The 23,498-nt window shown below is 42.2% G+C and overlaps 1 protein-coding gene and 1 long non-coding RNA gene across 4 annotated transcripts in view; one reads left to right on the top strand and one right to left on the bottom strand.

Moving 5' to 3' along the window:
• trim44 (tripartite motif containing 44) overlaps positions 1-10,287 on the bottom strand; it is a 67,271-nt gene extending 56,984 nt beyond the window's left edge. Inside the window, exons 1-4 of one of the 3 annotated variants that reach the window (XM_037766759.1) lie at positions 10,032-10,287; positions 9,641-9,741; positions 8,640-9,261; positions 6,646-6,723 (exon numbers count right to left, since the gene is read on the bottom strand). In XM_037766759.1, coding sequence (XP_037622687.1) covers positions 6,646-6,723; positions 8,640-9,242 — 681 coding nt within the window. In that variant the 5' untranslated portion in view covers positions 9,243-9,261; positions 9,641-9,741; positions 10,032-10,287. The remainder of the gene's footprint in view (positions 1-6,645; positions 6,724-8,639; positions 9,262-9,640; positions 9,742-10,031) is intronic. The other 2 variants (XR_005206556.1, XM_037766758.1) reach the window with 2 other exon arrangements.
• Positions 1-23,498, top strand: part of LOC119486577 — a 341,860-nt gene that overhangs the window by 117,854 nt on the left and 200,508 nt on the right. The window lies entirely within an intron of this gene.

Below are 23,498 nucleotides of genomic sequence, written 5' to 3'. Positions count from 1 at the left end.
GGATGATGGTAGTACTGCAAGCTAATGCTAAAAAGGCCTCTGTCAGTTCCGACTTCATAATATGCAATGTAATCTGCATTGATGCATGTTAACCAAAATGTCCGTTTTAAGCAGAAAATGCCAACGTGAATATTGATTTCATTACTTTATGAACAATATATGGGAGATGTGAGAGGTGGGCTGAAAGTTGAAATTCCAAGGCTGACTGAAAATGTTTCCTCAGACACAGAAAGCTGGCATCTGTGGCTTTCTAAAAATAAAACACTTCTTATACTTTCCAGTAACACTTTATGTGATTACAATTTAGCAAGACACTCAAATAGAATTAACTTCACACACTAGTGTACTCTGTTACTGGCTATAAAAAAAGTTGTGCTACTCATTAGTGCTGATGAAAAAACTGCAGAAAAAGAACCAAAGCCCCCCGGGGATGAAAATATAGCACTGTTAAAAAAAACAAAAAAAACAGTGTCGCATTACTTTAGTGAGACATCAGGACACACTAAAATGGAAAACAAAAGTCAGCTAAAAACAGCTCACAACAAATATCAAAGTAGCATCAGCTTTTAATCTTAACCTCTTCAACCGCACACACACTTCAGTGGTTCCATCATTACAAATGCGTTTTTGTGGACAAATGCATTTTAATTTCTCTTTAATTCCCAAAGTTTCAACAAACGCCAAATGTGTTGTGAATTTATTGGTTGATACAATGGTGGAGACAAAATAGTGCCGTCTTATTTCCCTAAATTTAAGCATCCTGCAGCTTCTGAAGTGATAAAAAACTACAGATAAAGAATGTATTTTTTGAAAATTGGCATAGAGAGACTTTGATGCTCCTTAAGGGGAATTTTTAGGATCACTAGAGTTCAAACGGTTAACTTTCTTTGCAATCAGAGCCGGTCCCGCTGCTTTATTCAGAGGTCTGTTTTTGTGTGATGCGTTTTAAAAAAGGCTTAAAAAGCATTAATAGAACATTAGGAGTAAATGGATTTGAACTGTCCTTGCCCTTGGCAATAGTGGCCCCGTTCCAAGTGAACACTACTCTCTCACGCTCTCTTTTATCTCTTCCAGAAATTAGATTCTCCAATTAAACCCCTAACACAACACAGCAATACAAGTTCATTTGAATAACATCAGCTCTCCAAAAGTCATAGAAAGTAATAGAAAAGTCAGGAAGTAAAGGAAGTTAAAAGGGGGGAGAGGAAAAATGAGACAGAAGGCCTTTGGTTTTATAATAGCAGAGTTTCAATATCCAGCACCTTTTTATTGGTTTTCAGTGAAGCAATGTCAGCCAAGCAACTTTCTGGGGAATGATACCGAGTAATTCAATTAAAATGCTGTGAGTGGAGATAGAAAGGGAATGACAGCCTTAAAGAGCAATGGGAGAGGGGGAGGGGGGGGGGGTAGAGAGAGTACGGGGGAAAGGGTGGAGGAAGAAAAGGATGAGGTAGAGAAGGACAAGAAAAAGTAGGATGAATAAACCTAACAGCAGCAGCCAAGTCTTTTCATGCCTCTCCCGTCTGTTCCTCAGCCTCGGCTCCCTAAGACAGCTTTAATGTGTCTGCTGCTCTTGTAGGTTTTATGAGGCAGGGAAAATGGATGTAGCTACTGCACACACATACACATTTGTGACTGGGCTGACGTTGCCGTGCTGCCTTCCAGATATCCGACTCCTCTCTCTGTAGCGGCGGAGAGCGGCTCCACGGGCGGCGTGTGTCCTATACGACACCCTGCCCGGCAGAAAGTGAGTAAATAAAACATGAGAAGCGAGATAACTATGTCGACTACCTGCTGTCCTGGTATGAAGCCACAACATGTTTCACGTATCGTTTCCACCTCTTTGACGATAGGAAATGCAAGCTGACTGGTTGAATGACAGACGGCAGTCCAGGGCCCTTCGTGTCACGTTACGCCTCTGGTCCTCCATTAATATGTATGGAGCAACATCACTGTCTTTTTGCATTATATTTTATACCCCTGTGGAGATCGGAGATGGGCTTTGAGAGATTCAAATCCCCACACCTGCAGCAAAGTACATAATTACATAATTAAGCTGGCTAGATTTAATAGGCAAACACCAGCTGAGGGTTAAATTCACCCTTCACCTCCTCACAGATGGCAGCTGACAACTCTTCCTCTCTGAAGTCCTTTAGGACGTCGATACCTTTGGCGTCAGATTTCATGTCATATGTCGCGAGCGCGATAAAACTCGCAAATTATATTATTTCACAGGTGCAGATAGTTGCTGCAACTCGCACGATACAAGTCCTCGCATACCAATTCAGCTGTGAGCGAGAAACAAAACATAGGGAGAAGCAAAGAATGGCATCTGCATTTAAAAGAACTTAACAGAGCAGCCACCATGCATGAGAGAGTGTCTGCTGGGGGGCATACACACTCTCACAGCTAACTCTGCTCACCAAGTTGAGCTCTGCTAGTGCCAATTCTAGACTTTTGACAATTTGGAATTAGTTCATTTTTTATTATCAGCGCCCGCGTTCATCAAATAAAAAAAACAACTAATATAATTATAGTTATTAATACTTCGTAGGGTGATGGACGCTACAATTGTAAACTGAAAGTGAAAGTGTCTGCTCCGTACGGAGTCTCAGCACAGAGTAGCAGATTTCACACACTTATCATAGGACGAGAGTGAGTTGACAGACAAGATGACAGTGGAGAATTTGGTGTCAAAGCGAAAAGCAAAAGCACCTACTAGGCAATATTTCAGATTTAAACCCACTGCTATAGGGGAACCTTAAACTTTTGGTATGAAACTATGCGAAGGACGGAGCGGTTACAGCAGGTGCGAGTGGCGCAGAAGCGCCAGCGAAAGCTCTTAAGTTCAAAATAAGCTCTCTACATATATTGAGCGTCATCTTTTCTTCTAAAATGTCCGGTGTAATCGGTAACACCGGTGTTGTCACGACTTTATTAACCGGTGGGAAAATGTCATCACCGTGGCATCCCTAGTGAGTTGCAGTTAACAGCTGCTGTTTTATGACATAAATCTGACGCCATAGATATGACGCAACTTAACCTTCTCCAACTTCTGTCTGTCTCCTTTTCTTTCTGGTCTCCGTCTCTCTCTCACACACATCCACACAGCGTTCCTCACCAGTAGCAGTCACTCTGATGGTTGCCTGTCATGCATAATAAGAAACGTTGACATTTGAGAGTGCAGAGAGGACACGCTGACAAATCCACATAATGGTCTCTCACACAGTGGCCTGTGAGTGAGCAGGTAAGTGGTTTTCACCGAGCACCGCTACAGTGCAGCAGCACAAGACTAAATGTCCAGGAAGTCCTTGGGGCAGCATTGATATTTCAGTATGATAATAGACATGAACTCGGGTGGGGTGCCGGCTGCCAGTAAAAGTGTTACCTCTTGCAGGCCAGTCAAATTAACCTTCTACATTATGCCACTGTGCTCGGGTCACATCTCTGCAGGTACTGGGCTATGCTCCCGTGTGCCACTGCTCTCCGGTGGGTTCAGACACAGTATTATAAGCAGAGCATAAGGCGTTGCAGGGGTGGTTGAGAGGGCAGGTGCGCCCCTGTCGACGGTAAGTAGCTGAGACCATAGCTGAGACCCGATCCTGTCGCTCACCGTTACATCTCTCATCTCACTGCACAACGCAAAACTGTCTGCGGTCAGGTTTTATTTTCAGTGGCATAACATGCACCCACTACGGCATCTGTGATGGAAATACAGTCACTGTTTTCAAGGTTGACTTGCCATGGAAATTCAGTTTGCAGCTTTTGTTTTGGTTGAGATGAAGAGAAAGGCGACTGTGAGCAAAATGCACCAGGCACCGTGCTTTTCAGACAGCAACCTGGTGAAGGTTGGGGAAAAATGTTGAAATAGGGTTATGATCATTATTTCAACTAGTGACCCTTAATTCATGTCTTTGTTCCACATGACTGACTGAGACAGTCTGAGTGGCACAAACAAATTCACTCAAAGTCACTTTTCCATCCCTCAATACCTACCGTGGAATGTGCTTTTGCACAAGACTGCACAAGTTAACCTTGCACGGCAGCTGGATTCTCGCAATGTCACAAGATAACGCAAGAGTCGCAGTATCAGATGTCACACGAAAATCCATCTTGTCAGACTTTAAGTAATGCTTTTGTGTCCAGCTCGCCAGACAACAGACCAATCAGCGTCCTGCAAGGAGTTACTGTGGCTACGGGCGTGGTTTAGGTGTACGAGAACTGAGACCCAGTGAGACGACATGGAGAGGCGTCTGTTGGTTCTAAACAATGGCGGCTCCTAAAGAGGTTAGCGTAGATACTGTAATAGCATCAGTTATATCAGAACCGGGGAGTATTTCTTCATTGAAAGAAGAGCAAAGAACGGCACTGAAGGCGATGTTTTTGGCCTTCAGTTAGTTTTGCTTTTGTTAGTTTGATTGACAGATGGTTCATCCAATCACCTGCCAAGTATTTTTTAAAGTGAATGACGTCTTCTCTCAGGGTCGGGTTATGCACAGGCGCCATCAGTATAAAACTACAGGTCATCCTTGCTGGCATGAGTCACAGTGGCATCCTCCGGTGCTGAGAAATGAAGCCAACATGGAAGTGCCAAAAACTGCAGTTCCTCAAATGGCCACTTGAGGCTGGCTCCAAAAGTGAGTCAATCCTCATAGCCAGGAGTTAGACTGTGTCGCCACTACCATTATGGCGACGGCCAGAGCTGCCCACTTTGAGCTTCACAACAGCTCCTCAGAAACCTATGGGTGACGTCACGGATACTACGTACACATTTTATACGGTCTATGGTATGAGTACAGAGGGGTGTGCGTGTGAAAAGATTTCACAAGTGAACAGATTAAGTGAAATATCTGTGCACTGCAATGCAGTCAAATACAACAGACCTGTAATAAATATTAACTTTGTGAATGTTAGTGTTGATTCATCACTATGGTCATTTCTGAGGGTGTAATGAGTATTAGTATTGGGCTACATGGTATTGAAAGGTGTCTTTAATTGTTTGTCCACCTCATATATTTATGCGGAGGCGTTAAATATATTAGAGACCCCTTATAATTTAATGCAGGGTATAATCCACCCTCTACATCCTAGATTGAATACAAGGATGTTTTTGTCAACTTAACAAGTTCAACAAGAGTTTAAAAACAGCTAGAGGGTATTTTGTATTCCTCTCCATTTTATACACGACTATGACTAAATAGAGTCACTTTGAAAATACAACCTCTGACTTGGCAAAGAAGTGCTGAGTCAAAGAAGTGACATCAGCTGAAGCCTGACAATGACATGACTCAGTAATCACACAATGGTGCCATCACTCCTACGCTTCAAGCAGAATTATATCTGCAGAAACCCAATAGGCCAGGTCTGCGATGTGTCAGTGGGGCGGCATGATAAATATATGGATTGAACTAATTGGCTCTCATGTTTACTACCCAATGCCTTTATGACATAATCTCTTTCTAATCCCTCTTTATCTCGTTCTAGACTGCCGTGTCTCTACTGCTGCAGTCTCTGTACCGCTGCAGTGTTTACTGCTGTACCCACTGAATTAGAAATGAGTAATGGCTCGTTTTTTTTGCTCTGTTATGGCTCCCCCATATCTTGATACCAGGTTCAACCGAGGTTTCTTTTTTAACCTTACTAGAAACCTATAAAACTAATAAGATGCTATAGACACAACCTATTTGATACAAATACACATTTAGCTTTTTTGAGATGGGACAAAAATAATAATAACATATTCATGGTCCTCAAATCAGATTGTCACCGATCCAAATTGGACTTGGTAGTTAGGAAAGTCATGGACTGCAGAAACTGAAATATAGAATTGTATTTAAATATAAAAATGGACCTGCAGGGTCTGCAGTGTTAATTTGTCAGGCTGACAGACACATGGACACACACACACGTCGGTTGAGAAGGCGGTCATTCAATGTGGCCCGGGACACATTTGAGTACACACTGCTAAAAGAATGTGTCCATTTGCGGCCAAGACCACCTCCAAATGTGATCGGATCTCAGTGTGTCCTCAATGCATCTTGGGTGCAATTGCACCTGTACTTAGAGCTGTCCACTTGTGATCGGATCACCCAGGACACATGTTAAAGGTGCTAAATGTGAGATTGGGAGCATTTCTATTGCCTCCGCACGGCTCTCAACATGGTGACGTCTGAGCTGGTGGCTCGCAGCTAACAGTGCATTAACAGCTGTAACCACCATATGAGAGCAGTGCAGAGCAGCAGCCGTGAGCTAGCCAGAAGGGCACGCTCACATGCACTAAAAGGTACGCGCGGCCGGCCCGGCTATGTAAACAAAGCACAGAGGGAGAGTGACTTCATTCTCTGCTCAGGTTGATATTACTCCTCTATATCTTTATATAACAAATAGTTGTTTGATGCTATATTAATGCTCTGGATATCGTATAGAGCACCTTTAATGTCAAGGGCATGAGACTGCTGTCGTTCCTTGCAAGGACGTCAAGTCCGAGTTGTATTGCAGCAGAGAAATTCTCATTTCATTCGATAAGAGCTCATTTCTAAATGAGAAAAGTTCTTTTGGGAGAGGTTTTCTAAAGATGTCCTTTACTGTATAACTCCCGTTAAGATTTCACTCAGTGTTCTGTGTGCAGGAGTTTGCAGCACTCACCTCAGGGTTGGTCCACTTGGTCTTGATCTTCTCAGACATCTGTTGTGTACAGCCCAGCAGGTCATAACCTTGCCTGCTCTGGAGGGGGGGCAGACAAACACACAGTAAACACAACAAGGTATACAGGGACACAAAGTACACATAGATTCTCTGTTATTAGTTCATTATTCCACCGTTAATCATTTAGAAGAGCATCAAATTAACTTATAATTTACTCATACCATTATAGAAAGAAGAACTGGGTACATTGATAAAAAAATATATTACAATACTTTTGAACATCTCAGTATTGATAATGTGACAATGCTTTTAGAAGATGTTTTCACACAAGAAAAGGCATGGTACATGCTTGACAGCTCACCAGTCAATCACAGGCTATAATTTGGCATATAAAATCAAGTTTGACATGCTCCATGCTCAATGTAATGCACAGCAACTGAAACTCATATCACTACTCCCCGGAGATAAAGGGTTCTTTCACATGAATACACTGACACTGTAAACAGGATAAAAGCTGCGTAGAGTAAATAATGTGGCCTTAGGCTGTGTGCGTGTGTGTGACCCCCTTTGTCTCTCATCAATCCATATGTGGCCATGATGTAAGAGTAAGCCAGTGAAGTGTGCTGCTCTATTTTCATTTTTCAGATGTGCAGCCACAGGGTAGAGGACACTGTAAATTACAAGTCAGCACACCATGTGGGTCATTACTACAGTAGCTAAATGCACCGGCTTTGTGATACAGTTTATTTCAGTGTTCACAAACAAAACCCTTGACTGTTCAAAATAGTAATCCAAAACTAAGTCCTGGTTTCTGATACTATCACACCGCTGTTGATTGGTCCTCTGTGCAATAACACAGTCCGACTGTGTTCAGTGTGCTGCTGATAACATCGGACTCTACATGTTTCTATAATCATCACAAACACTATGCTCTGCAGAACTGAGCCCATAGTGATGATGAATTTATTCTCAAAATCCTGAACAGCGTTAGCCAGGCTCACTGGACCAACTGCAATGCTGCACTGAACGAGTGGCGACTCCCTGGACCTATTAAATGCGCCCGAAGCAAAAAGCCATCTGGGAAATGGTGGAAGGACAAATGGATGGACACTGGGATATATTCATAATGTTTCATTTCCATTTCACAGTTTTCATAGGAATTATTTATGTAGCTGCGGAATTTAATCAATTTATGAATGAGGTCATGTGGGTGATCATGAGAAATTGTTATTTTGAAATATTACACAGAGCTCTTGCAGAGCCCTGGTGAGTTGACTTAAAGACTACAGGGCCTACAGCTATTGACATACCACTTAATACTGAATTTGAAATGCAAACCAGATAGATGACACTCTGAATACATTATGTTATACATTACAGAGCTGTAGATGTTGAGATTAAGAACAGGAGAGAGCATACAGTGCTGTTCTACTATGCACCAATCAGCCATTACATTAGGACAGCATAGGCACCCTGACCGGTCCTCATATGCAACAAACTGCGATGCACTGTGTGTTCTGACACCTTTCCATCAGAACCAGCATGAACTTTTTCAGCAATTTGAGCTACAGCAGCTCTTCTATTCGATCAGACAACACGGGCCAGCCTTCGCTCCCCACGTGTATCAATGAGCCTCGGGTCTGACCCTGTCACCGGTTCACCGGTTTTCCTTCCTTGGACCACTTTTGGTAGGTCCTGACCACTGCTGACCGGGAACATCCCACAAGAGCTGCAGTTTTGGAGATGCTCTGAACCAGTCATCTAGCCATCACAATTTGACCATTGTCAAAGTCGCTCACATCCTTACGCTTGCCCATTTTTTCAGCTTCCAACATAAAGTTCAAAATGTTTACTTGCTGTCTAATATATCCCACCCACTGCCAGGTGCCATTGTAACGAGGTACTCAATGTTATTCACTTCACCAGTCTGTTGGTTTTAATGTTATGGCTGATCGGTGTATATAAACCCATCATGTTCTGAGTGCGTGACTCACCTTCTGCCACACGTAGGCTTCATGTAAGGTGATGATCTCATGATCACGGTGCTCACCCTGCACGGCACACACCACACAGATGATCTTCTCATCTGGTTTACAGTACAGGGAGCCTTCCTGTCCATGTTCCTTGCAGCGCAGTCTCTCCACCGTCACCGTGTCCCTCTTCCCAGCCTCCTGCCCTGCTTCTGCACCCTCAGCTCCATCACCTAGCTCTGCCTCCAGCTGCAGGCCATTCTGGGCTCCTTCCCCAGCATCACCACACTCATTGCCATTAGCCCCTGCAACTCCGAGTAGCGCCATCTCCTGATTCAAGTCCATCCCAGCCTCATCCTCAGCTCCATCTCCGACTCTGCAGTCTCTGTCGGCGCCATGTCCATTAGCTTGTGTCTCCTCGTGGTTGTAAGGCGTTATGGGATGATGTGTGCTGCTGGCGTGTCTGCCAGCGTGGACAAGGCAGAAGGCAAAGCTGCAGGTTCTGCACACTTGTGTAGCCGGGTGGGCCTCGTCAGGCTCGCACGCATCACATGACCCGTCCATCTGCGGCAACTCCTCGTGTTTCAGCCCCATAGCTCCTTCCTGGGGTTCCCCTTTGTGGTCCATGGTGGCTGATAATAATTCTAGGGGGGATAAGAGGAATAAGTATTATAGGAGACACACAGTGTGTAGAGGACAGGTTATTAATAGCCGTGACCTTCTGTGAACAGCTCTCACATTTGCACAGGGGAAAGTCCAAGATCCTCAGGACTAATCCCCTCTGATATAATATTCCCACAACAGATGATGGAGGCAAAACCCACGGCAACACTATCACACAAGCTACACAAAATTTGTTTTTGCAAGGACACTAAACACGAAGACCCCATCTGCAGTCACAGAACCGCCTTCGTGTGCAAACACGCTCACTTTTGTTTACTGACTCACAAACCGAAAGTGCTGAGCACGACCGTACCCTCGGCACGACCAAAACAGCCACGCTCTCCACTTATATATCTCACCTCCCCTCTCTGCATGCATGTCATCCGGCCCTGACCTTTACATGTTTTGTTCTCTTTATGCCCTCTCAACCTTTCTTTTCACCTCACTCTGTGAGGGAGTGAATCTGAAAGAGTGAAGAGAGAGATGGTTGCAGGACTTGTACACAGAACACAAACTTTCTCTTTCCCCCCTCAGAGCCTTCCTCTCCTGAGCTATGTTTGTGTACTCTCTCCTCACTGTGCTGACACAAACAACCAGTAGAAGAAAAAAAAAGTGCTGTAATGCAGAGAAAAAAAAAAAACACCCCCTCTTTCACCACTGCTATTTCTCTCTGTCTCACACAGTCATACAGTGCTTCCTCACACACACACACAGGCATTTTCTCCCCCTAACAGCTCACTGCAGTGTACTTACCCTTCCTCCCCCCTCTCTGTTTTCTGTCTAGGGCTTGTTTTGAGACAATAGTGAAGTCAGTGGAGGAATTAGCTTGACGACTAAATACCTTTGCACAGCTGCTGTGCTTTGGATTCTATTACTGAGCTGTCGGACTGAGCTACTTTCACTTTACAGCAGAAATAAACAAGGGGCTCCACAGCTTTCGATCCGACAGCGTTTACTTCCTTATTTTCATGAGCCTGCTGTCTGCCTTTTTTTTTTTTCACCACTTCCTGCTTGTAGTCTCCTGTGTGTGTGTGTATGAGAACTACAGAGACACACAGAGGCTGGAGAGAGAAAACCCGTCTGACAAGCATTAGAGAGAGTGAGACTCCTCATGGGAGGCAGGTAACGCTACTAGAAACAAGTAGCTATTTTCATGAGCATTGACTGTATAAAGTCGATACAGAGCATGAGCGTGCACTACGGAGCCCCGTGAGGTGACATTCGTTTGAATATGTTGCGCGCGCTGGTTAATTAAGAACGTGTTACCACAATATAGTGTTAAATAACTTATGCGCACAAGATAGAAAATATTATTAACCCTCCTGTTACCTTCAAATTTACTAACATCTTTTATCCTTGGGGTCAATTTGACCCCAGCAATTTAAACCTCCAGAAAATGATTATAATTAAAATTGTTACCCAAGTTTATGTGTCAGGTACTTTATGTTTGTTTGTTGACTACCTAAATAGCCCTTTAAATAAAATCAATATCTTCACGGGAACCATATTTTGCTGCCCCCAAAGCGTGGGGAAATATCAAAGTTCTCGCGAGAATGATGTTTCCCATCCCCCGTGTCCTGTGAACTATCAGTGGTTCTCGCACTACTACAGTTATGGTTATGTTAGGTTAGTGCCCTAAAGCTTTTTGAAGATTATAAAGTTGCATGTTATAGTGACCTCAATATCATCCTAAACAAATGTGTGTAAAATGTTGATATTTCTTATATGTTTTAATATAGCTAGAACAGTCTGGGGTCAAATTGACCCCAAAGAACACCGATGCGTACAGCATGTGTACAGGACATTGAAAACATATCATCATTTTAATTTTATGTTTACCCAGTTGTCCCCATTAAATTAGGAAAAGTCATTAAATATGAAGCAAAAAAAATTATGATGTCAATCATTTATTAGACGTTAAACATTGAATGGGGTCAAATTGACCCCAAAGATAATAGGAGGGTTAAAAAAGTTTTGAGATAATAATTGACACTAATAATAGTAACTTTGTCAAACAACTGTAAGCAGTGCAGTTTTCTTCATGTCACCATATGTTAAAAATAGAAATATACAAAATTCACCAGAAACCACATGGGGACAGTTTGTGTCTCACACTCACGTTTTAATTAAGCTGATGTTAGCTACATTGGAGTCATGTCTGAGCCGCTATTTTCCATCAAAATCAAGAAAGACAAAAACTTTTAAAAAATCTTGTCAAGTTGTTTGATCACACTGCAGACATTTCCAAAAAACTCCTCATAACTCACCCAATCAATAATATTCCATTCAGTGTGCAGTTAAAGGGGCTGTTTGTAAGATTCAGAAATGCTTGTTAACAGCGACACCTGTGGCCGTTAAGTCAACGAAAGTCAGCGTCGGGCTCGCGCTTGCTCGCTCTAAATAGACATGAACGAGTATCGCTCAAAACAGTGAGGCGACACAACCACAATATCACTCCATATTTCAGCTGCTTGGCAGTAATGTTAGCTGACCAGACGAAGGTCTCTCCACGAATCATTACTGATCCTAGTGTTGGCTTTTCCTGCTTCAGCCTCCCAACAGTGGTCGGAGTGAACAGGGAAGACACCGGCACCCGGTCAGAGACGATAACGTTTCTCCCCCGCGTCCTCCGACCGCGGCCAACACTGTTTAACAGACGGGCTTCACTAGATATGACTTTGTGGTTTTGGTGCTTACGTGTAGTTTGTGTTGGAGTCTGAGTCTGAACAGCGTAGCCACATGCGAGTGCGCATATGCAAGCGCACATGGGTCACCGACCCTGATGATTTATACGTGTAAGAAGTTACAAACAGTCCCTTTAAGGTTTTCTTTCTTTTTTTCTTTTTTTTTTTTTTTTACCATAGACTGTAAATAAAGATGGACGACATGATAGCTCCCCAATAGTGAGCCGAAAGTTCTCGATCTCCCCCTGGTGGATGGCTGCAGTATAGGTCATAAATCCCGCCCCCTCCATGTTAGCGAATGGGACATGGGCCAAACGTCAAAGTACTCGTCCAGTAGACTGTCCATTGTCATTTTAGGTAGTTCTTATCACGCTGATGAATGTTCAAGTGTTCATTTTTCTGATAAGTTAGGTTTTAATTAGTTATTTGATGCTATAAAAAGGGAATGAGACGTCGTGATTGACAGTTGTGATTGACAGCTGCAGAGTGAAGCAGTCACTTGGGAATTGTACGAGAGAGGAGATGTAACTTTAACTTTCCATAACCGCCACGAGTCTGTGAAATAGAACGTGTCAATTTGATCATAGATATAGATCCGAGAGATATTATGGTTAATTGTGTCTTTCTAGTCAAATAGCTACCGTGGTGCTAACGTAGGAGCTAGGTGGCTCGCTAGCAGGCTGCGGCTGTAATTGGCTTGGGCAGGTTTGTGGGCGGGACGTCCAATAGCTACAGCCCCCCCCCACCTCCCCACACAATTGTTTTCTTTTTCTTTACTGAATAAATTAAATACAGCGATAATAACATAACATAAAAGTGGAAACTGAAAATAGGAAAATAAATAATTAATGTAAATAAATAGGGATAAACAGATTACAAATAAATTGGAATAAACAGAAAAATAATTGCAGGTTATTTGTAAATATTTTGCACTAATGTTCCAAAACAGGCTTGTGAGTAATATGATTACATGGTGGTCTTGATGTTGTGTTTTAATTCATACAGTGCTTTTTTGTCTTTCATAACCGGATTTATTTTATTTTTTATTATTGTATCTATTATTTATTTATTTATTTTTATTTTACCTTTATTTTAACAGTATATTCCCATTGAGATGTAATATCCCTTTTTTCGAGGGAGTCCTGGCCAAGATGGCAGCATAAAAAGTTTCACATAAAAGCACAAACAACTGCAAAAGTTAATAACAACATAAGAAATGTCATATAAAAAAAAAAAAAGAAGCAAATTACATCAAACAATAAATTAGTAGTGTTGTTCAGTAACAGGACATGTACATCAGCGGTCAATTGCTCTGATTCAAATATAACCATCAGTGCAACAATTGTAATAACAATAAGGAATAGATGGATAGATGGATGAATGGATGAATGGATGGACTTTATTGATCCCAAATTGGGAAATTATTATGTTACAGCAGCAGATTATCCAGGCATTACAGGAACAGAAAATACACATTAAAAGCAGGGGTGACGATGTTATCCAGTATACACTATTTATTATATTGGTTGAAATGGTCTTTACACCCCGACAGCGATCCATTACTTATGAGCTCTGAAAAAGGACCGGAAAAGAGCCGTCATCTGTAGCTGCTGTAATCCTGTAAAAACGTCTAACAGTCACTGCCTCGCGGTCCGCTTGGAAAGAATCAATCAGATGCCTCCCTGCCTCCCTGCTGGTACTCTACCCATGGCGTGCACCAGCCTGAACTCAAAGAACTATATATATATATGTATATATACATATACATATATATAGAATATTTATAGAATAAACCATATAAATAATATACAATAAATTTACCAAACTACTACAACTGTATGTGATAACATACATTAGCAAAAGAGTTCATATTGTTGCAGTTTTTTAAAAATGAAATGAAACGAGGTGGAGTGAGAGTATAACAATGTGCAAATGCACCATGTGCAAGGTTATTGAAGGAGCCAAACAGAGTGAAGTATGGTTTTGGACAGACACTATAAAGCTGAGAGTTCTCTGTTAGACAGAGGTGAAGTGTTGTGAAGAGTTATAACCTTGGACAGGACATATTTCCTATCGGTCCTTGTGACAGTGAAGCTCAGTCTGTTAGAGAAAGAGTTTCACTGTCTGTCCAGTAGGTGGTGGAGAGGATGGTCAGGATTATCCATAATGGATTGAACAGTTTGTTCAATGTCCTCCTCTCCACCACAACTTTAAATGTGTTTGGTTTTCAGCCAATTACGGAGCCAGCTTTCCTAATCAGTTTAATCAATAATGGCCCGAGGAGGAGATGAAATGAAACTCCTGTCGTTTCCTGAGGGGATTAGGCAAAGTGAGCGAAAGAAATATGATATCACTAAATGTAATCCTATTTTCCCGGTGAGCGTTTGAATGGTGTTAAAAGAAGGACATGCTATTGGTCATGCATACATTTATTAAAAAAAAAAGTGAGTGACAGCCACAAGGCCAAACAAAGATGTGTATATTATTTAAATACAGGAAAGGGTTCAGCTGGAAGGGTAAACAAATGTGAATTTTAACACTGGTGTTTAATGGTGAGTTTCTAATTATGATGTCTGCTTTCCCCTTCTATACACATCCTCACCCTCCATAAAACAGCACGGAGAGACAATGGAGCAGGATTAGAGGTCTGGAGAGAGAGAGAGAGACGGAGAGAGATGAGGAAAAACAAGCTGTTCTCTGTTGAGGGATCTAAAGAGGCTATTGAGCTGGGCTTCAGACACGCAGTATTTGGCATATAATTGTTTACTGTTACTGTGATTTGAATGGCACGCCATAAATAACCATAAATCACGTTCCAAGTATACTGTAAGCTCCCATGTTGCTGTTTTTGCCAAAGTTTTTGAGCTGTTTTGAATAGGATTGCTCCTATAGAAATGTTGCCACCAGAAAAGATTCAGTACAAGACTATAAACAGAAAGGATGACTCAATGAAAACATATTTCACTGGCAAAATCAAATTTGTCTTGGCATGAGACTTGCCTAAGCCATACTGATGTAACGATTAAAACTGGAACTGTGTTTCCAGAGGGCGTTTAATCGTAACAAATGTATGTTTCTGATTGGAGTTCTGGCAGGAATTGAGAGCACAAGTTGTTTTGCCGCACAAATAACAGCAAGATCACATAAATTAACTTCTGCTTTTAAACCACAAAGCATGGTCAGTGCGAAGTTAAACGGTCATCGGACCTGTTTTAAAATGGCTTTCACTGCATTAAACTCTGCTGAACGGTAAGAGACATCATCATCTTGCACCCTGCGTAAAACCGAAAACAATTAAAAGGCCCATTGACTTGCAATTCATTAGAATAAGCACTCAATATAAATACAATATGTGGCTACTGATGGGAACTTTGATTTGCTCTCTCTCCCTACCCAGGGATTGCAGTAGAACAAAATGTGACACACAATAGGAGCTAAATTGTTTACCTAAATTGTGTTTCTACAGCTCAGAAAAGCCCGTGCATGGAAGTTGGCAACACAAAGAACATCAAGCTCTCAGAAACGGCAGCCAAGAGTGAAGGGGGGAAGCTTTGGCAGACGAGCAGAGCAGACCGAAAACACTTACCTAATGCCTCTGTTTTAACATTGTTTCATTGGAATGAGGTCAGTCTGTTGGTCTTAAGATGAAATGTCTGTCATTGCAGCAGACAGGTCTGCCAGAGGAGCACTTCTCTCTCCCTCCCCCCCCCCTTACAGTATGTGTTGATATTTTATTATCTCTCCCAACTCATTTTCTCTGGATGCTCTTGACTTTTCCTCAACTCTCTCAACCTGTCAAAGCTGTGCAACATGAAACAGACTCGATATGCTGTTTTGCAAAGCTGTTTGTGGATTCCTGAAGCCTTGTCTCATAGCCTACAGCAAGATAACCAAACTTTGCTGAATAAAACCTTTAACCCCTTCAAAGCCGATCTGGAAGACGTTCTGAAGTAAACAGAGATGCGTTGGGTTTTACTCAGATGCAGTTTACCAGCTAAATTTGTAATCATGCTTTGTGAGATAGTCCCCTGGTGCTGCACTCGCTCAGTATTTTTTTTCTATGTGTGTTTGTATAGGGCGAGGTAGAGGAAGGACAGCTGTCAAGACTGATCAGAGGCAGTGAGCGGTGAGATACAGGTGAGGGAAGAAGAGAAAAGCACAATTTGTACAAGGAGAGCACACATGAAGGACAGACATACAAAGCACAATTTTCTCAAAATGTCATCCAAGACATTGTAAAATCAAGATCTTACAATATTCTCCCACAAGCATGCACTCAAAGCACAAAGTAGGACTTCGTATTGGCAAGAATCTGACGATACGATACGCATCATGATACGGGGGTTACGATTCATTATATTGTGATATGTTGCAATTTTTTAGATGTAATTTTAGGAAAACTGGTATTGTATAAAAAACACCACCATATGCATAACATCTATGTAAAAAAAGTTATCTTTTAAATGCAATCAAAGCAGTGGGATCTACATTCATCACAATCCCTGCAACATCCAACATCATAGCTTAAAAACGAAAAGAGACACACCGGGCGGGCAGGGGGAGAGGTGGATGGGTCCAACAAACACACGGCTTTCATTCAGGAGGCCGCTGTTCATTTCATTTTCATTTCATTTCAAAATGTATTTCGAACATGTAGAATACAAAAAAAAATTAAAAATAAATAAAGAAAAAGAGAATGATCATACCAACAAGTGGACAGTCAGAAACAAGTAGTATTTACATACAATGAAAAGCATAAGAAAAATAAATTGTCAAACACTTGATGCCTTGATTTACATATTCGAAAAGGAGTGAGAAGAAGTATAAACTTATTTAATCCCACCCCTTCTCCATAAGTCAATTATTAATTATTAACCAGCTTCCTTATTTAGCCACACATATACTCTAATTACATTTTCCTAAATTTGTCTAACTATAATTATTATTATTTATAATTATTCTAACTATAATATCCGGTGCGTTACGTTTCACTTTCACTTAAACCCAACCATGTTGTTTTTTCCTAAACCTAACTAAGTGGTTTTGTTGCCTTATCTTAAACAAGTGTTTTTGTTTAATTAACAACGTTAAGCACGTGTTTACTTGCGACCTAAAAGTAACACCAAGGGGTCTGACAAAGCGTTGTGTAAAGAGGTGGGATGAGAATGTGTTGGAACTACAGTTCAAATACCTCTCATCATTAAGTGAAGATCTGTTATCAATTCTGTTGTTGAAAAACATATTTTGATGCTCCATCATGAAAACAGAAATCCGCAAATTTGCGAGAGAAGTGGGAGGCTGAGAAATATGCCACTTTCCACAATGTTGCTCGGGTGAATCGAAGTTTAGATTTGAAAAATTGAAGTGTGTATTTACAAGTGGTTCAACATTGTTGAAACTTACACCTTCGGGATGGAGACAGTTGGGGATCTTTTTCTCCAGGGGGCTGCCAGTGGGATTGTTGCTCCATTGTTTGGGTATTAATAGAGTCCCTTATAAGGATACCGAAATTCTGACATCATGAGCAATATAGCCTTTCACAGATTATGGTACCACATTATTCGCAATCTTCCCTTAACCTCTGCAAGGCTATTATGAGTCACAAAATCTCTTTATGGCTGTCTCCTCTATTCCCGAGAAACACCGAATCGATATCCAGCTTTGGGGCTGCAGCCTTCCATCAATAAGTCATTTAATCAATAATCCCCAGAGAGCACTGCATCACGTCTGTTTTTGTAAGGCCGGGTGCTACCTTGGACTGAATTACTGGAAGCAAATGGACACAATGAGTAGTTAGAGAAAGTCTGTGGGTTATCTGAACCAAGCTATTGAATTATGACTCTTTGAACTTGTGTATATTAGCAAGGAAACCGTTTTAATTGTGACCAAATTGCATCAGTAGGGATATTGTTCCCATCAGATGGGAACAATATGCATTTTTCTATTATTTAAGTTTAACTTTATGAAAATCTCAGAGAAAAGGATTTTGCAGAAATGTACATTTCTTTTTCACTGCCCTTTTATACAGTATATGTATTGATTACCAACGTCTCTTCTGAGTATTTTTCAAGTCTCTGTGAAGTGAAACTCTCAGCTGTAAGGCTAGACACGTGAAGCATGATATCAGATGGACAGACAGACATGAAGCACATGAACCAAGTGAATCACCATCACTGCCTCGGAGTATATTCCTTCACCTTTCCCCCACACCTGCCTACTACCCCTTTTTGACTCCAACACGGCTCTTATCATCCTCTTACACACACTCTGTAACCACGGTAACTGTCTTACACCATCAGTTGTAGGGCACCGATGTGCAGCCAGCAGTTTCCTGCAGGGTTCACGGTCCACTTTTTGCTCAGAGCTGCAGAAACAGGGTGTCGGGGGAACGCCGGTAATAACGTTGTTCAGAATCAAACATCCAGCACGGCTAATATGATGACTTTGAATTCTCACTGCACAGTTCAGTGTGTAGAAGCAATTAAGCTTAGGCTTGCATCCCCGAAGCAAATTGAAATATATCATACATCAGTAGTCCTTTCATTCATTGGTTACACATGGGAGAGACTTTCAAGCGGTATGGACGGATTACTTTTTAATATTTGTATTGAACATATAGCTTACTGTAGCTCGAGCAACAGTTGGGAGAATGACTTTTTTCCCCCCATTTGTTTCATATGATTGAAATTGTATATGGCATCATGTTCAAAAATAATAAATAGTTGCCACATACCCCTCCCACACATTTCCTGGCAAAATAAAGTAAAATGCCTGCTTTATACCAAACATCAATAGTATAGATTTATAATGAGTGCCTTTTTAGTATTTCGCAATCTTCTAATGGAAATATTGTTTTTCTAATCCTATTAAATCACTCAGATCATGTTTAAAAGGACAATATAAGCAAATGTCAAATCTCAATTTCTATTGTCTCAAACAAAGTAATTGCGAGCACAATATCTATTTCCCCGACATGGTGACGCATCTGCTGGGCACACATTGATTTTTCTCTTCCTGAAGTAGTTTTTTAGGGAGTATTCATTTCCTAATTTCCTCTATTCTATTGTATCATTCTTATTACCTCTGCCAAGGCCGAAGGAGGTTATGTTTTCACCGGCGTTGGTTTGTTTGTTTGTCCGTTTGCAGGGGGGGGGGGCGACAACTGTAGATTCTGCGTTTTTTCACATTCAACTCGATGAAATTACAGTTGAGTTCGACCAGAGAGTAAACTCAATCTTGGAAAAGGTGATCTGTGTATGGCTGTAGCTTTTATATTAGAATATGGCCATCCTTGAATTTACTGTTGGATTTATGCCCAAAAGAAAGATTTGTGGTAATGGACTGTAAGTACAAAGCTTCATGTAATGGGAAAGTGTTCTTGTCAAGGAGTCGCAAGTATAAATATACAGTCCAGATATGAATGTACAATAGCACAAATGAACTGCCACAGTCAGGTAATGTGTATTTTTGAAGGTGCATTCCAATAGTTTAATGGTTGGTCAGGTTTTCTGTGCATAACGATGTACTATTTGGCCTCCACCAACTGTCACCAAAATAGTACAGAGAGCAGGTGTTTATAGGGTAAGCAGGCAGACTATGCAAAACATTGTGAAGCTTGACACCAAAGATGTGACGCACTTCTGGATTGCAAATAACATTGCTTTTACAGCACCGTGCATGGCAAGTCAGGACATATGGCAGAGTTGAGGGGAATAAATGTTTTCCACCTTAGGAAACCTTGCTTTATTAGTGCAAAGCTGCACCTAGCACAATGTTCCTGCATGAAATTAAAGAGGACCTGTTATGGATTGAGCAAGCAGCATAGGTTAGATTTAATGTTCAAAAAACAATTTATTTTTCTCATACCGGCTGTGTTGCAGCACCTCTTTTCGCCCTCTGTCTGAAACGCTCCATTTGAGCTCCTGCCCCCTTCCTGAAAAGCCCAGTCTGCTCTGATTGGTCAGCTGGCCCACTGATTGGTCAATCGAACCAAACTCTTCGGACTCCGCTCACGCTTCGCTCTAACTAGCTCTGTTTGAGGGCATGCCAAACTAGCCGCTAGGCAGGTATTATGCAAATATGTTACTTGGTGACATCACCACGTTACGGAAGAAAAGGCGGGACTTCAAGCAAGGCGTTTCGGGCAGTTCAGGAGCAGTGTTTCTATGGGGAAGAGTAACTCCCTTTGGCGTGACTCACTTTGCAGACCTATTACATGCACAAAAATCTATACAAGACACTAAAGGACAGGGAAAAAGCACAAAAGCATAATAGGTCCCCTTTAAAACACTTTGTGCTGTCATGTTTAATCTATGTTTAGTAATTAAATGTTCATTGAACAACAGAATTAACTAAACTTGTCACATGTGTGACTGTTCTCAAATAGTCTAATATGTCGGGACTTTTATGTCTGGATTTAACAGAAGATTTTCTGTTTCATAAAGTCCAGCCTTAATCTGGTTAAGATCTGTTGATTGATTCTTCTCACAGAGGGAGAAAAAGGGAGTCCAACACAATAGGAGGTTTGTCTAAAGTTGTTACGTCTTGGCTTTACTCACGACACGCTCATTTTCCGGCTACATCTGTGCTTCGTCAATAGCAAACAAGTGTGTACTTGCCACTGAAACTGCGGAGTAGAGAGCACACCACTTTGAAAGTGAAGAAAAGGTTGTGTAAATGAAAAACATGGCTGCAAATGTCAAATATAGATTGGATGCAAGAATACTGAAATTCACACAATGCTGAGATTAACGGCCTCTTTCAGCAGACATGTGTGCTTGGCCACAGCTGGACCAAATGTATGCCATGACATCATAGCACAGAGGACACACAGCAGATCTTTGGCGCTATATAACAATGACATTCAGTGTTTTCCTCTTTGCTCCCTCTCAGCAGGCCCCTAAACGTGGGCTCCGGGTCACAATGCTCCTCTGTGCCCCCTGACGTATGGCATCCTGGCACTGATGCGGCCCTGGAAAATTCTCAGGATGAACACCCGTTGCCAAAAAAGCCTTCCGAACCTTCCAAATCACGGTGTGGCATCCTCTAGGTCTCACGCTTGATAGTCTGGGACTCAAGCTTGCAACACGCTGAAAGAGAGACAGCTCTAAGGTGAGTGTGTTAAGAGAGATAGGCAGAGCGTGTGAGAAAAAGAGAGAGACACCTTTTTGAAAAGTGAAAAATTGCTCCAACTTGGCAAGAAATGCTCCATTTGGCTGCCAAACCAATCAGGCTTTTCACAATCATGAGTGTGCTGATGATGATTTAAGGGTTTCCACACACTTCTTGTTTGGAAAAGAAATAAGAAACGCATTCCCCACAGAAACCTCACAACTGGTGTTTAAAAGCAAAGCCTTTCGCATCACAAACCCCTCATTATCTCTTCATGTCGAAGCTGACCTTCATCTGTGTCGTCTGATCTGAGTCTAGCATTGATTTCAAGGTGACGCCGCACCAGTCAGTCAAAAGGTGGCAACATAAACCTTATTAATTTCCTTGACAGAGTGGAGATGGGGAGGAGGGGGGGGGAGGATGAGGGAGTGAGACTGCATTTGGCACAATCGCTGAGGTAATTACAGATTTAAAGGCGAGAGAGATTCACACAATGTTCAGTTCAAACAACTGCGCCCGAGGCCAACAAAATGGAGAGTCTTCTGTTCGTGCGTTGCCGATGTGACTGACGGAGTCGTGAGAAAGAAAGAGGCAGAGAAAAAAAGAGCGAGAAAAAGGGAAGAGTAGGTTTAGAGGGGACGATAGAAGCAGACAATAGTTTTGTCGGGAAGGGTGGGGTTGCTGCGGAGGGGAGAGGAAAACAGAGTGAGTGAAAGGATGAAGATTGAATTTCGTCTTCACTGCCTGCGAGCAAACAAAAGGATGAAAGATGTCCTGCCGCTGTTCTCTGACTGACGGTCGGACAGCTCCCCATCCTCCCGGTGGCGGCCCCTCCTCTTTGCTGCAAGCCTCCCAACTGCCAGTGTCCAATATCAACTCTTAAAACAATTATAGGACCGCCTGAGGGTGGACATAGCGCCGAGTCAGCAGACAAACGCAGAAGACTACCTGTCACAGAGCGGCGGAGGCAGCTAAGGAGACGAATATAGGATGAAAAGAAAAAAAAGGGGAGGGAAGCATAAAGAATGGATGAATCATTTTAAAAATGGAAATCTAATGACAGCTAAGCTGGTTATTAATTTGGCTGACACTGGCTGACTTTGTGTGTGTGAGTGTGTGTGCGTGCACATGTGTGTGCGGTCTGTTTGTCCCCTGTCTTTGAGGGAATCCAACACCAGTCACAGCAAAAGCAGATTATGAGATTAAGTGCTTCTGGGAAAGAAAAAAAAAAACTGGTAGATGAATGAATACAGTAAGGACAGTGACGCTAGCAGGAAATCATTCTTAATTTAATTTTTTTGTGGTGTGTGTGTGTGTGTGTATATAAGGGGAGTGTGGGTGGAAAGTATGAATGAGTCATGTTGTTTGGATTCCTGTATAATATATATATATACAGTACGCTGCGTTATGTCACATATAGGAGGGCAGAGGGGTTACCGTCACTTTGTAATGGCTTTACTGAGAGCACGGAAATGAATCGCTAAATCAGTAGGATTGATAATCGGCTCTGGTGTGGGAAATAACCTGCAGAGAATCACAATGACTTTGCTTTTATCTCCTGTGCTCACAGAGTTGTCCGAGATTGCCTCGCGAGTAATCCCACGGGATTAAATTGTTTCTACATGGAACATGTGTAACATTGCAGTAGAGAGGAGTTTTGTTAACCATGGTAAATATGATGTGAACCACTGCAGGGCCAGCTATCTGCCTCTGTTTCTACAGTATCTCTCTCTTTAACCGCCCCTCTCTCCGGTTCCCTCCGTGTGTGTTTAGAAACAGGATCTTATAGCCTAAATTGAAAAATGGGACTGCTCCACAACACTCAACACATGGCAGCAGATGTGTGTGGCAGCATGTGAGGAGGGGGCGGGGGGGAGGGCAAAAGGAAAATGAGGCAGAAGGTAGGGAGAGAAGGAAGGAAGAAAGAGGAAAGGGAATAGTAGGAGGAGGAGGAGGAAAAGATAAAGATGATGAAGGTAGAGTGAGAGAGGGAGTCAACAGACAGGACTACAGAGGAGGAAGGAAGATGAGAGAGTGGGAAGGGGTAGGGAAGAGGAGTGGAGAGGAGTTTAGAGGCTCTCAAACACATTGCACTCCCAGCACAGCAGATGCCACATTCTGTCTGGCACAGTGATCTGTGGGCCTGCTCTATTTATACCCTCAGTGTGTCACTTCAGGGCTAGCACAACACTCAAAACACACTCACACACACACATCTAGGATCAGGCTTTTTGCAGCTCTCCTGCAATGACTGAAATGAGGCAGGTTAGAGAGGCTCCACCGCGGGGGGTAGAGTTGAAAAACAGTGTGAGAGGGTATGTGCGGGGGACAAAATGGGAACAGGATCTAAATGAATATATGAAAGGATATCTGTAGAAGTGTTAAAAGTTCAGTTTTCAAAGTTCATCTGGAGCTCCCGTGTGAG

Source organism: Sebastes umbrosus, chromosome 4 (genome assembly GCF_015220745.1).
Source record: "Sebastes umbrosus isolate fSebUmb1 chromosome 4, fSebUmb1.pri, whole genome shotgun sequence".
NCBI classification, from domain to species: Eukaryota; Metazoa; Chordata; class Actinopteri; order Perciformes; family Sebastidae; genus Sebastes; species Sebastes umbrosus.
The sequence above is the reverse complement of the archived record's forward strand: the minus strand, read 5'-3'. Positions and strand labels throughout refer to the sequence as shown.